Genomic DNA, 15521 nt, shown 5'->3' on the forward strand with positions numbered 1-15521 from the left:
AATCTGTTTCCTCACATCATAACCATAATACAATCAAATTTTGGAAAACATTAACAGAATTTTCTAAAAAAATATAATTTATGGTCACAGGACACAAGATTAAAAAAATTAGATATTACTTTGCATTAAGCACAAAGCTACACAATGTGCTATCTGTTCTCTGCCTACCATGGGTATCAAAAGCCAGTTTTTAGTGTTGTAAGTCTACAGACATAACACTGTACCACTAGGGGAGAAAAACTATTTGGAATGCTAATTACCTCCAGTTCAAGTAAAGTCTGAAACTTGCAAAAATCACCCTAATGATTTCTGCTACATCTGTGGACAATGTATTACAGTTTCATTTAGGAAGAACATTGTGTTGTACAGTTTGCACAGCTTGCTTGTTACAGTGGTGGAATAAGAAAAGCAAATATGCCATTTGTCTCTCATGTTATAGTGTGATCCCAAAGATAATATAATGGGCCATTATTCATGCAAGATAAATATTCCTAGATATACAGGCCAAACTAAACAATACATTGACCCCTTTGTTACATGTTGGGTGGAATTCATGAAAGTATCTATGAACATAATTATGATTTTTATAATGTATGCACATGTGTACAAACTTTTGAAGATTATTGGTAAACATTACAAGTCTTTTGATCACAGAATATCAGGTCTTTGTATTATGTAAAAGATTTTTCAATTATAAATTTTTTGTAACATGTTTTCTTTCATAATATTGACTATCCAATATGCAGAGTAATTTTCATTTTAAAATTAAAAGTGCTTTCATGAATGAGAAAATTTTCTAATTTCACATGTGAAATTTTTGCAACTTCCAGAAATGCTTTATATTTTTATGTCATTTTCACTATGTAATTGGAATATCTATATGTGTTTGTTAGATCTGACTGATCTCATAACCACCATAAAAAGAGTAGGAAATAAATATGAATTGTTTTTTTTTCTTTTGAGAATGATGACATATTATAACTCAAGAACATATTAAATTTAAATAACTTAAATGTTGCGACATTATTCATTTATTTATATATATATTTATTATTTTTCTTACATTGACCTTTCAGCCATTGCTGGCTAACATCACAGAAGCTACAATGATACAGTGCATATGTAGTCATGTTATGATATCCAAGAATTTCAAAATTAAACTTTCCAAAGTGACCTGTCTTGCTGTGTTTTAGTGGACCAGTATTTTGTAAAAATCATCACATTTCAGTTATAATACATTACGTATGTACATATATTATTAACATTTACAAATACATTTTCAAACACATTTTTCTTAAAACATGGAACAGAAAATTAATAAGTAAAGCAAACAATTATCTCTTCTAGTTATAACCTTTGTATTTGATGGAGAGTGAAATAATTCTTTTAAAGTTTTATAAATATATGTATATATATATTTGAATAACCCAAAAATCATAAATTACTATATCAACACCATATAATTCCAGTTTCATTTACCAAGTTTAGTGGCTAAACTGAATCTGGTTCTAAAATATATGAAATAGATGACATCATTGTATTAAAAATGGACTGATAAATCTACTTGGACTACATTCTGACCTTTTGGTTGCTTATTGACATGTCATCCAGAAAAATAAGTGTATATAAGACTGTTTACAAAATCAAAAGAGGCAACTGAGTCACTATATTTGATTCAGTATGTTAGTGATATCTCAGAATATGAAAAAAACAGAAGGTTCTTATTTTATATTCTACCTTTCAACATTGGTAATTTTAGTTTCTAATTCATACAAAACTATAGACTTTGTGTTTTGACATCACAAACATAAGAACTGAACTAGTGCTGCATTCAATATACCACATGACACACAAAAACTGTTGTTTAGATGTGTTTTTATTTTTAACATTTACTTTTAAATTATGCAATTAAAGAATGGATAATATGAACATTTGAATTATAATTTACAGTTTAGTTTGATATCAAACTTAATGTTGTCATGAAATAGTAGTTCCATAAAATTTTGGATGCGAGTCAAGAAATGTGATAACATAGCCTTTGACCCTTCACTTGTATGGAAAGAATAAAAAAATCCACATACTGCATTTGTGATGAAATGAGTACCTAAGAGAAATAGTCTTCCAGTTCCACATTTACCAGTGAATTTGAAAGCAGAAGAATTGTCCTGAAAAGAAGACAACAAATCATCTTCATCCTCTTCACTTAAGAGATTCTATTCCTGTAGTACCTCAATTTACACTGTTTAATCTGATCACACAAAATGATCTAGATGATCTGATTCAAGACCTGTCTTTCCCAAATAAGAATGGGGAACTTCTTGTCCCTCTTTTATAGCAGCAGAATTTATTAGCTCCAGGAACAAGAGGTTTGATTTACCAAAGTCACCATCAAAGTGTTGTTTCTCACAACAACATACAAGATACTTTGTATTTCTAAACAAATATTGATAAACTAATTGAAGAAGCAGGAACTGAACATCATCCTAAAGACTGGAAACATCTTATTGACTTACTCTAAAAGCTATACTTTTGCACAATTTGAATATTGAGTCATCAATTTCTGATGCTCATGATTTCAACATGAAAGAAAATTTTCAAAGTATGCAGATTATACATTATTAAATGCAACTCTCAATAAACAGATAAATTTATTAAGGAAAACATTTTTATGATACATAAGAATATATTAAATAAGCCTGTCATAACTCAGAAACTAAAGGTATCAGTAAATGTCAACACAATTTTTTAGAATGAGCATCATTAAATTACTTACAAACATTTGAATTTTTATTTAGTAGCAGAGAATGTTCTTATTTACTTTGATATGAAATGACAGCAATAATATGAAAAAAGTGTATTTTCTTTGATGTAATGAAGCCAATATAATATAATGGAATTAATTTTTTTTCATATAGTGTAGCAGCATAAATACTGTTAAGAGTGTATGCATTTTTTTAAGCTTGCTAGAAATACAACCAGTAATGACCTGTGGTGTTCAAAATATAGTATAATGAACAAATATTAATGTTCATACACCTGTCCCACAGTGAATCAGCACTAAAACCCAAGTTTTGATACCCCTGATTGGCACAAAACAAATAAACTATTGAGTTACTTTATGTTAAATAACAAACAACTCAGATGTATAATAAACTTGGATTAAAAATGAAAGCTATAAAGCAATTTAAAGTTTTTTTTATATTAAAAGATTAAACTTACACTCCTATTATTACTCACATGAGATAGAGAAAATACATGCATTTTCCCAAATTCTAAAGAATACACTTCATTGATAATATCTGGAACTGACCCTGGTGAGGTGAATGCAACAACTACTCCATTATTGAGAGGAAAACTGACATTTGACTCCACATATAAAGAGAAATGTAGATCATTGACATTTTCAAAACCTAGTGTGAAAAGAAACCACTGATTACAGTAGACAATACATAAGCTTTATACACAGAAATAATTTCTAGTTCTTACAATGAAGTTAGCCTGTATGTCATACTATAGTAATTATTTTCACAGTAAATTATCATAATAGCACAATTCTTTCACTGATAGGTTTTACTTTACTTGTTTCAGTGGTCAGTCAACGTATTTCTTTAATTTATTTGTGATTGACAAGAAACTAACTTGAAGTAAAAATGTATTCTCAATTTGGCTGGTATGGGTATTACCACTTTGTTAACCTCTGAGGATGACCTAAGAAGGTTGAAACATTGTTCTGTACTTTATTTTAATTAATGTGCTAATTCCCATATCAGCCATTTTGAGAATCCACTTTCCTTCATTTATGTTTCTACAAACTCAAAATTTTAAATACCTGACCACTTCCGTAATTGTCTGTGGGCCTACTAAAATAAAGAAAATCAACTTACTTGTACAAAGCATACAATACTGAACAATTCAACTCATCTTTAAAATCAATCATACATCACAGCTATCTTGTGTTTATAATCTACCTTCATTACACTTGAAAAAATTATACTGTTGAAGGTTTCTACCATGATTGACAGATCATGGCCAACTGGAACATATGATGCAAAGCAATTTGAGTTGGGCTTCAAAGGTGTTTGAGATTTATTATTTTTGGAAAATGTTGCAAAAAAGTAAAAGTATGATGCAAACAAAATAATACCTCATAAAATTCTATCTATACATTAATGAAAAATCTTAATAAATAGCCATAGAACTTGCACTGAATGTAGTAATGAAAGTATAGTATATTATCTATTGAAAATGGTAGTGCGGAAGATTAATATCAGTTGATTTACTGTGAAAGTGACAAAAATGATAACACTTCCTGCAGTGTTCACTGCATTTCACATCACCCATTTTCACGAGTCCAGCATAGAAATTACAAGACAACACTGCCATATACATCATACTTCTAGAAGTTTCTGAAATGGACTGTAGAAAATTTCTTGAAGTTTGGGTAGGGCATGTAATAAAAAGGGTTGAGAGGTACTGTTTGAACTAGCAAATTATGGCATTAAATATAGAGCTTACAAAAATGCTTTTTTATAGTGAAATTACTTGAAAACCCAACCATCTTAGATTATGTCTACTTTTAGGGATATTTTATACCTTTTCTTACTAAAATTTTAAAACAAATAACTTAAATGGCAATTATTTCATTTCTACGTTGGAAATTAGATTTTATTGCTAGAATTCATTTATCTCTAATCTTAAAATGGAAAGTAATATACAGATGTCACCAGAATTTTACTAGAAATATTCTGCAGCTGTGCACTTCATTACACCATTTTTTTCATATTTACAGTAAAATGTTTTTATAGCTGAAATGAAAGCGAAGAAAAGAAATTTAAAAATGTAGATGTTTAATTTTTTATTTTGAACTTTGTTCATAGCTAGCAGGTGCTATTTGCATTTGTCATATCTAATTTTGAAGTGATAATAAACTAGGAGAAGAACAACTAGTAAACACCACTCACTTCCAACTCCTGAAGTATTCTTTTATCAAAAAACAGCATGTTTGACTGTGGTATTATAACATCTCTACAGCTTAAAAGGCAAGTATGTTTCACAGCATAATAAGAACCCATTGCAAGTTGAGTACTGCCAGACATAAATATTTAGATGATGAGATAAATTTATAATATGTTTGAAATGAAGTAATTAAGCTTTGGTGGGGGTGGATGAAACAATTAAAAATAACTTATTTTAGCTTTTCATAAAAGTGCAAAAATCCATATAAAACCAATGTGCTTCAATTTTGGAGTATTTAAGACAAAGAACCATTTCTTTAAAAGTAGGTAAGCACACATACCAAATTTCATCCTATCTACACTCCTGATAACAGCATTAGGTAACCAGTCATTATTAATGGTTAAGCAGTTTCCATACACAGTAGTATAAGACTTGTAAAGTGGGCTGTGTAAGAATGAAAAGAAGATAAGTTAACTTTGAAACCACACCTTGTTTGAAATATATTTAAATTTTGATTCTTTTTTTATTGGTAAGTACAAAGCTACACAAGAGGCTATCTGTTCTCTGCCTGAGACAGGTAAACAAACATGATTTGTTATGTTATAGCCCTTCAAACTTGCCAATGAGGGATAATACAAGATATTGTTAAAAAAAACACAAGTTCCACTCATGTTTTCCTGTCAAACAGATAGAGCATCATGTAAACTTTCTCATGGGAAAGATGGTTGTAACTTAGAGCATGCGCAGACATTGACATTTTTCTATTCATAAGTCAGGTGATGCCCTAGGGCTACAAGTTCTTTTATATTAAAGTGAAAGCTATGACTCTGTGTTATTGTAGTAATTCCTATGCACAAATAGCAATTTTCACAGCATTATATTTGATAACAAAAAATACTTTCTGCATCAGGCTCTTATTACATGATTCATGCACTGTTTCATGGGATAGTACATTAATGGATTTTGGGGTATTCTATAATAGTTTTGTGTCCAACAATATAATATCTATTTGTGCCAATTTTTTTTCTATTGCACAAAGCAGAGATACATTACATGTTTCAGCTTATATGGAAAAGTAATTGATAAGAATCATGATTTATTGATTACCACTACAAGGTTCTCCAAGAAACCCAGTGTTATCGAAGTATATGTTTTACCAAGTTTCCTTGTTGTGAATGGTTCATTCTCTTGACACCATACAAAGTTCTTACTTCATCTTGTTGCAATGGATGTAGTACTCCTCATGTTTAGGGGCCCCGTCCAACAGTGAAATAACAGTATCTGCATGATTTGTTGTTGCTGGTGCTTCAGCAATTTCTATGACCACAAAGTATCCATAATTTAGACTAGCAACAAACAGACTATCTCTCATCATCTGGTCAGTTACTTTATCTGTATTATCTGGTTCTACTTTGGATGTTGTCCATTGATGTAGTGGGGCCAGTGGGAATTAAAATACCACTGCTCTACTTTTGTTTTGCACATAATTGTAAAATAAATATAACATGTGGGTATAGTAAAGTTTAAATTTGTGCAGATAAAATGCCATACTTGAAAATATTAAAATTACTGTATGCTTAAAATGATCATAAATAGTACTATGATATGGAGCTGCAATGTATATACAACCCTCACTCGTACAACAGCAAGGCAACAGACTCACAATGCAAAAATCAGGGGTTCAATTCCCCTCAGTGGGCTCAGCAGATAGCCTGATGTGGCTTTGCTATAATAAAAACAAATACACACACACATACACACACAATGTGTATGTAAGTTCAGATAGTATAGCTATTGTCTCTAAATAAATTAAATATACCCATTGGTTATATAGACAGAACCGAAATGTATCCCTTAATTACAAACTAATTAAATCCCTGAAATACAACCTAGAGGTGTATGTTTAATCCTGTGGTAGAAAAGTGTTATGTGTGACAACCTGGGTCAAGAGATTTTATTACCATTCAACTGACAGTGTCATATAATAAAGTTGTAATTCTTATCATATATTTTGGGTTTTGAAATACATAAGCCATTTCAGTGACAAATAGTGCACTTGAATGATGAACTCTGTTATGTATAAAATATGATTTTGTGGTAAGCAAATGCACCATTTTATGTTTGTTAAGCAATACAAAAACCATGAAGCTGTCAGTCACAACGTGGTATCAAGTTTATCTAACAAGAGCCGACCGTAGTACATGTACAAAGTATCTGATTAAGTGTGATTACTCAAGAGACATTTAAATTTACTATGTATCTATTATTCACATGTTATATTTAAGGTAATATTGTATAAGGTATTAGTGTTTTTATAATCTGTTCTAGTTCTGTGTATAAAATTTACATATATCACAAACAAACTTCTTATTGCACATTTGTGTTTATATTGTTTAAGAAACAATAATCTGAAAGCAGTTAATTCTTTGTTGTGCAATATCAGCATTCAGAATCCACTAATGTTTGATTTACATAATGATAAAGTGCTCTACACTTTCCTATATCTGTGACAACATTACTCTGATTCCACTATAACTATCATTAGTATGCAGAAAGAATGGAAAATTATGTTAAGAATAAAGCTAATATTGAAGATTTAACGAAAATACATATCATTGTTGAATGCTTGATTATAGTTTTCAGGAGGTTTAAGTTGCATGTCAGTCTTAGTTACACCAGACAATGGTGCAGTACCTAGAAGTGGGCCTTAATATGACATTATTAAGATGGAAATTCATCAAAACTACAGTCTTCTTTTTTTATGCATGTGCACTGGCTTCCCACCAAAGCAGTTGTGATAGTCCACTGTGCTGACTTTAGTCAACACCATTGTAATTCATTTCTGGGCTCTGAACAACAGATATTACAATGCTTTAATGCAATTTAATTTTATCATACACCATGATGGTTGGTAACTTCTGCAGCAGATCCATCCCCCAGATACCACTACCAATGCCTGTTTCTTCATCAGGTTATCTTTTATTCTGTGAGAATCAGCACTGAAAGCAATTTAGATTTATACGTTTCTGCTGTATTCACACTGATGTCCATTATTCAGGATGATACAAAGAGTGGAAATATGATTAACTGCAAGGTTCCTATGGAAGCATGGCAGCACCTACATCACCAAACTCAATTTTGCATGTATGCCTCTCTACAGTATACTCAAAGTAGCACAATGAAGTAAGTTTACCATAACAATGTTGGACACAAAAATGATGCTACACATGCATAAGGTAGTGCCATAGCTATCCAGTACTTGGTATTGGCCCTCTTGTGGCTGTCCAATATAGACACTTTCTATTCTAATGTCCAACATTAGAAGCTTCCTTTATCTTCTGCAAGGCCATCTATTCACATCTAACTGCTGTATCAGCAGTGCTGTAACGGTAACCAAAATAGCATACCTTTTGGTAACCAAGGTAGCTGCACAAATATTTTCAGATATTTTACACTAAAATTATATGAATAAAATTTTATGAAATAAAATGTTAGTCAAATTTTTTGCAGATATTCCAAAATTTACATTCTTGTAAAAGGAATTGTCAGCTTGTTAAAAATTTTATATACATAACTAACAAACTTCAGACTTTGATCAGATTCATATGTATGCATTCCAAACTTATAGATTTAACATTTTTAACTCTTACTTTTGTCATGTGTAATGCTAGTTCCAAAATCTGATTGAATTTAATATTAATATTTGAAAATTAAGTTTTTATAGGTAATTTACAAGATTGCTATTTTCTAACCTTCAGACCATAAAATTTATATAGCCTAACACAAATTCTGTTTTATCATTAACAGTATTTCCTTTGTCATTCATGCTTACAATGCATCATTTTAGAACAAATCTATTTAAATATAGTATATCACCATAAATTTGTATTGCACAATCCTTCTGTTTAAGACTGTTTTCTTCATGTAATATTGGTTACAAAAGTTACAAATCATATTTAAGTTTCTCATTAAAAGCATGAAAGTTTACTTATCATATTAAAATATTAAAGAAACACTTTGTAATTGTCAACACAGCTACCCAAAGAATCAAATATATATAAACTTAAAATGGTTTTTATTCCATCTGCCAAAAACAAACCTTCACATCATTAGAAATATTAAACATTTCTATAAATCCTACTTAAATACTGGTCAAAATATCTTTCATTTTCGAGTGAATTTTAATTTTGATACAAAATTATTATATTGCATGATATCATAATACAATTTTCCTTTAAAATATTCTTAAGGATATTAGAAACATATTTTAAACTTTGTATGTGTTTTATGCACCTCTATTATAAGTTACGAAAAATAACTACCTTCAAATAACTCTACATCATTTTGCTCCATTTTATTTATATAATAATGTAACCTTAACCAACATATGTATTATGTGACTATGAAACATTTTTCAAGTTACTTACTGACAACTATGATACCCTCTCAAAGAGCACCAAACTAAACTTTTATCAAGTTGTACTCCAGCCTCTTTCATCTCTGCTGGTGTCAGCGAGTTGATATAGTGATTCCATTTTATCACATCTGTGACACTGGTGAGCTAAGTGTATAAGAAGTAAATTAATATTTTGTTTGATAATGTTTTATAGCTTTGCTGTTGTTTTTTACAATATCTAAACCTAAACACAACATTAGTAAACAAATGAGATTACAACAGTTTATAATTTAATATTTTTATCTGATATTTTCCACTGATATTAATGATGAAAATAAGTACTAAGTGTGTTTATTTTTTAAAAAATTCCATGTTGGGCTATCTGCTGTGCAAGTCCTTCCTGAGACAAAACATTTCTCTAGCGGGGAACTTATTCTGTGGAATTTAATAAAATTATGTTAATTCATTCTGGTTGACTTACTGTTTGTTTTTGCTTTTTTTTTAATTTTGCACAAAGCTGCACAAGGGCTATCTGCGCTAGCCACCCCTAATTTAGCAGTGTAAGACTAGAGGGAAGGCAGCTAGTAATCACCGCCAACTCTTGGGCTACTCTTTCACCAACGAATAGTGGGGTTGACCGTAACTTTATAACGCCCCCACGGCTGAAAGAGCGAGCATGGGCCTGGTTGACTTGACACTCAATACAGTTAGCACCAACAATTTCTTTGAGGGTTAATCAAAATGGTGTGTTTGAAGTAAAATGTTCTCAATAATGTTTATATAGTTTTATCATGAATTTTTGCCCAGGTATTTAAATTATTGTTTGCTCTGAGTGAATGAATACGAATAAAAATAACAGTCACTTTAGTCAAGCAACGAAGTTCAATTTATATTTTAATTCCTAGTTCTTATGTAATCTTTATATCTTTCTCACATATAGCTTTCCATATGAATCAAGTTATGCACTTCAACCAGTTTGAACTTAAAAGATATTTACCACAAAATGTACACTTGTGTATACTCATAACGTATAAAAACACATTTTTTTAGTGGGAGATTAAAGCACTGAAGGAAGACAACTACATTGATGTAAATTTGTTGTTTAATCTCCCTTTACTTAATTCATCCAACAACATACTCCCATTTACAAACACACAAGCCTGCTTCCATGTTGTAACAGTAGTAAGCTTACAAATTTACTACACAAAAATCCAAGGTTCAATTCCCCACTGTAAACACAACAGTTAGACTAAAGTGATTTTGTTGAGACAAACAAACATACCAGCACATCCAACTTATAACACAAATTAAGCAATTAAACATGCTAGAAAATCCTGGGGGTGAAAAATAGAAACACAAAATACATATTTGATACCAGAAATTTGGATATCTTGATGATGCCTTCATAAAGCTCACCAATTATCTGTTAAACTCACTTATGAAGAAGGTTTCCTCGTAGCTATTACGTATTAGTTTTTTTTAAATAAAAAAAGGTAAAGATCACAGTTTATTGAGAACTATCTGTTAATCATGCCATCACATGGACAATGAAATCCCATCACAAAATCTCAAAAGGCATTAGTTTTATATTTTGATGTATATATAAAACTGTGTTCCAAAAAAATGATTATGCAATGAAATATTAATGCTAAAATGTAGTTGACAAAGATTTCTACCCAGATATCACATTTAGAAAAAGTTATAAATTTATGAAACAGTAATTTTACAAAACTATAAATATACTTAGCAAGAAAGATTAATTTTACCCTATCGACTGGCCTGGCATGGCCAGGTGGTTAAGGCACTCGACTCGTAATCAGAAGGTCGCAGGTTCGTTTCCCCGTCACACTAAACATGCTCGCCATCTCAGCCGTGAGAGCGTTATAATGTTATGATCAATCCCACTATTCGTTGGAAAACAGTAGACCAAGAGTTGTCTGTGGGTGGTGATGACTAGCTGCTCTCTCACTAGTCTTACGCTGCTAAATTACAGACGGTAGAGCAGATAGTATTCGCGAAATTCAAGAAAAACAAAAAATCATTTGATGATACATTTCCTACATGTGTTGCTTTGTTTATATACTGTACTGAAAATCGCCAATGTTCTAGTTCATTTAAAGTGGGGAATTTTTTTTAATTTTCGAATTCCATGTGACCACCTCCTATTTTAGAACAGATAATTCCTGAGAAAACATAATGCTTTTACGATACGTAGTTCACGTAACAGCAACATATTTTAAGATTTCAGATAACCAATTATATTTTGCAGTGAAACTATGTAATAATTAACAATATACATACATCAAGATGTTGTTTTTTTTGCCTAACATGGGCATCTACAGAAACAATTTCCAGGGGATGGAGGGGTAGGGCAAAGTCAAAGAATGAATGACTCCTTTTCAAAGTTTCATCATCATAGTCAAGAGAATTTGACAAGCTCTCATGATCAGATATGATGGGACTAATATTTATAAGGTTTATTTAAGCCACACTGTATTATTAAACCTACATACACTCCGTAATAATAAATTTTAGTTTGGCCCCGATCACACTGTTCCATGTAGTGTCTGCAATACTGCTCAATCTCTTTGATAACCAGCTGCCAGTGTTAACAGCAGATTGCAATATGTTGATCCAGACCATACTGTGTCCTGCAGGAGTCGGGAGATGTCTAAAAAACTGCGTCGGCCTTTTTAGATACTCTGAGCAAGAAGTGACATCTTCAATATCCAATAAACCGTTACGGCAACGACGTTTCTCAATATTTAGCTACAGGGTATGTGTTCTATATAAAATTTAAAGTAAAGCTGCTGACAATCCTGCTAACTTTTATAAGAATTGAAAATTAAATGTAATAACCAATGAGAAATTGTGAAGTGAATAAAAATCTTGTAAATTTAAAAACATATGCTGAATGGATAAATAAAGAATTATGTTTCTCATCCGCTGTTTAGTAGCTAGCAACACTTGTTTAACAGTACGTCATTAATTACAGAAATAAAATTGCAGAAACTTGTCATACCAGTATGACAAAAATGACAATACTAAAATGATTCAATAACAACAAAAATATATATTTTCAGTGGAAAAGAGAGTACTGATATCTAGTAGCTATTAAGTTGTATTGTATACATTAACACAACATTTCATAACTTACTTCAGTCAGGGTGGCATCATTTATAAAAATTAAAACTCGTATATAAATAATATTAGATAGAAATGTGGCTTGTTTGTTTGTTTGTTTTGGAATTTCGCACAAAGCTATTCGAGGGCTATCTGTGCCAGCCGTCCCTAATTTAGCAGTGTAAGACTAGAGGGAAGGCAGCTAGTCATCACCACCCACCGCCAACTCTTGGGCTAATCTTTTACCAACGAAGAGTGGGATTGACCGTCACATTATAACGCCCCCACGGCTGGGAGGGCGAGCATGTTTGGCGCGAACCCGCGACCCTCGGATTACAAGTCGCACGCCTAAACACGCTTGGCCATGCCGAGCCTAGAAATGTGGCAGTCTAAATATTATTATGACTTGCTATGGAATGTTATAACATACGGGGTGCCCACACCTGTGTGTTTCATGATTTATCAGTACTTAATTCACTTCAAGTTAATACCAAACTGTAGATGGCATGTAACCTTTGTTCATGGTCCTCTTTTTCACTGTGATCCTTCAAACATTCCTAGAAGTTGTTCTTTCACCAAGTCTTTTGCTTGTGTGTTTTGTTTGTGTGTTTTTTCATATAGCAAAGCCACAAAGGGCTATCTGCTCAGCCCACCGAGGGGAATCGGACCCCTGATTTTAGCGTTGTAAATCCGGAGACATACCGCTGTACTAGCGGGGGGCCTTTTGCTTGTGACAAGAACACCTGAGTTCTTTGAACCATACCATTTATTGCTAACTTTTCTTTCTTCACAACTAAGTATTTTCTCTCAGCATTAGCACAGGTAGCCCTCGAGTAGCTTTGTGCGAAATTCAAAGAAAAAAAAACAACAAACTCTCAGCATTACATTTTATTGGTCGCCATGACTAAATATATTCTCACACTATTTCAGGTTTTGCGTTGTTATTTGTATTAGAAGATAACACATGAAGTTGTGGAGGATGTTATTCTTAGACCCAATCTAAATTTATTGATCAACTACTTGATCTCATGTCAGAAGTTAAAATTTAGTACTATTATCATTTAGAATTTCAAGAACTTTATTGTTACAACATGCTTTATTTAGGATTAAAATTTTATTATTCTTATTAGACGTAGTATATACAATATTCTTATTTTTACTGAATTTTCTCAGTGACTAAAACAAAATGTTCAGGTTTATATTTTAACAGTAACACTTTTATACCAATGCTATTTAAATAACATTTAATTATAATTTTGGCATAAAGAACTCATAAACTTACTAAAGATTAGAAGAGAAATAAAACACATCAAATTATATTTAAACAAGAATAATTTTTCAACGAAACTAATATCAGCAAGCAACATAATTGAAGAATACATCAATCAGACTTCCACACCTGAAAAGCTGTATAACTCATAATGTACCAAAAAGAACTCTTCACGTACACCACCACCATTCACCAGTAAACAACGTTTATCCGCAAGTGAAACTTCAGATCGTAATTTCCATCATAGGAATAACGAACTATTTTGTGTTTGAAGATAAAATAGGTACACTGATTCAGTTGACGTTACCCATATGCATACATACTCCGAGTGTTCTGGAGCAGTGCTTCTCAGTTGGTATTCCTCGAAAAACATGCAATTGCTCCTCGGAACGTAATCAAACAACCTCATATTTCTTTATTAGTATAGCAGATATCAGTAGGACACAAAATAATGACACATCACTGAATTGGTTAAAATTAGGGAGCGAGATTAAGTAAAAACATGTGCTTCAATCCTTTAAGTCTTTATAATTTGAGAGAGCACGTTTACTGTTATGTGTTTGTGTGTGCTTGGAATAATTGTTTAGAGATATTTTTCATGCTTTAGAAGCGCGTATATATACTGATACAAAATTGCAATGGTGTTTTTTTTTGTAATGAATGCTTTGGTCCCTGGAACAAATTTGACGCAACAAGAGAAAAGGTTGAGAACTACTGTTCTATAGTATATTAGAGACCTGATTTTGAAAAAAGTTCACTGAGGTATGCAGAAATATGGAATATTTTCAAGCATGTGTTTGATTGCATTGATATTCCAGTAAAAAATGAGTTTTAAATTTTTGGAACTGCTGAAAAATGACTATAGACACTGCTGGCCAAAATCTTAAGGCCAACAAACATAAAGACAAAATATGCATTTTGCGTTGTTAGACTCAACATTTGAGTAGAGCTTCGAAAGATGAAAATAAGAAAAGGGAAAATGAAGAAAAACAAAAACTGTTTAGCATTTAATAGGGAAAATGTGAACACTATGCAATTAGCCTAACTAATAATTGGTCAAAAGTTTAAAACCATGCCAAAAAGAAGTCCTAAACAGGGTGCGAAATGCCCAACAAGAGGTTTCAGTAGTTAGTTACACGGCCGTCATTGCGAATAACTGCAAACATTCGCTTTGGCATGGTCGATTAAGCGTTTGCAGAAGGCTGGCTGGAATGTTATTCCAAGTGGTGAAGATAACTTCACGAAGATGATGCACTGCACTGTTTGGAGTTGACGTCCATTTCTATAAACTTCCTTTGCCATCCACTTCCAACATATTCAATGGGGTTCAGTTCAGGCAAACACGCTGGATGGCTCTCAAGAAACACGTTATTTGCCATGAAAAAGTCCTTTGTCCTTTGTGTATTGCAGCGTTGTCCTGCTGAAAGATCCAGTCACACAGGCGAGGGCCTTCAATCAATAAGGATGCTCTCTCCAGCATGCCAATGTAGCCAGCTGCTATTTGACGCTCCTGTATAACCTGAAGCTCCATTGTTCCATAGAAGGAGAAAGCACCCCAGATCATAATGGAACTTCTTCCACTGTGTCGTGAAGAAAATGTCTCCTGTGAGAAATCCTTATCGTGCCAGTAAAGTTAAAAGCCATCTGGACTATTCAGGTTAAATTTTTTCTCATCACAGAACAAAACCTTCGTCCACTTTTCTACGTCCCATGTTTGGTGCTTCTCAGCAGAGTTTAAACGAGCAGTTTCGTGGTGTGGTAGGAATTTTGCAACAA

The 15521-nt window shown here is 32.1% G+C and overlaps 1 protein-coding gene across 2 annotated transcripts in view; it reads right to left on the reverse strand.

The window, feature by feature from the left end:
- LOC143253351 (epithelial sodium channel subunit delta-like) overlaps window positions 1-15521 on the reverse strand; it is a 64615-nt gene that overhangs the window by 38819 nt on the left and 10275 nt on the right. The window contains exons 1-4 of one of the 2 annotated variants that reach the window (XM_076507104.1): window positions 11119-12061; window positions 9384-9517; window positions 5297-5400; window positions 3238-3410 (exon numbers count right to left, since the gene is read on the reverse strand). In XM_076507104.1, coding sequence (XP_076363219.1) covers window positions 3238-3410; window positions 5297-5400; window positions 9384-9454 — 348 coding nt within the window. In that variant the 5' untranslated portion in view covers window positions 9455-9517; window positions 11119-12061. Of the gene's footprint in view, window positions 1-3237; window positions 3411-5296; window positions 5401-9383; window positions 9518-11118; window positions 12062-15521 lie in introns of those variants that run through there. The other variant, XM_076507103.1, reaches the window with a different exon arrangement.

Source organism: Tachypleus tridentatus, chromosome 6 (assembly GCF_004210375.1).
Source record: "Tachypleus tridentatus isolate NWPU-2018 chromosome 6, ASM421037v1, whole genome shotgun sequence".
NCBI classification, from domain to species: Eukaryota; Metazoa; Arthropoda; class Merostomata; order Xiphosura; family Limulidae; genus Tachypleus; species Tachypleus tridentatus.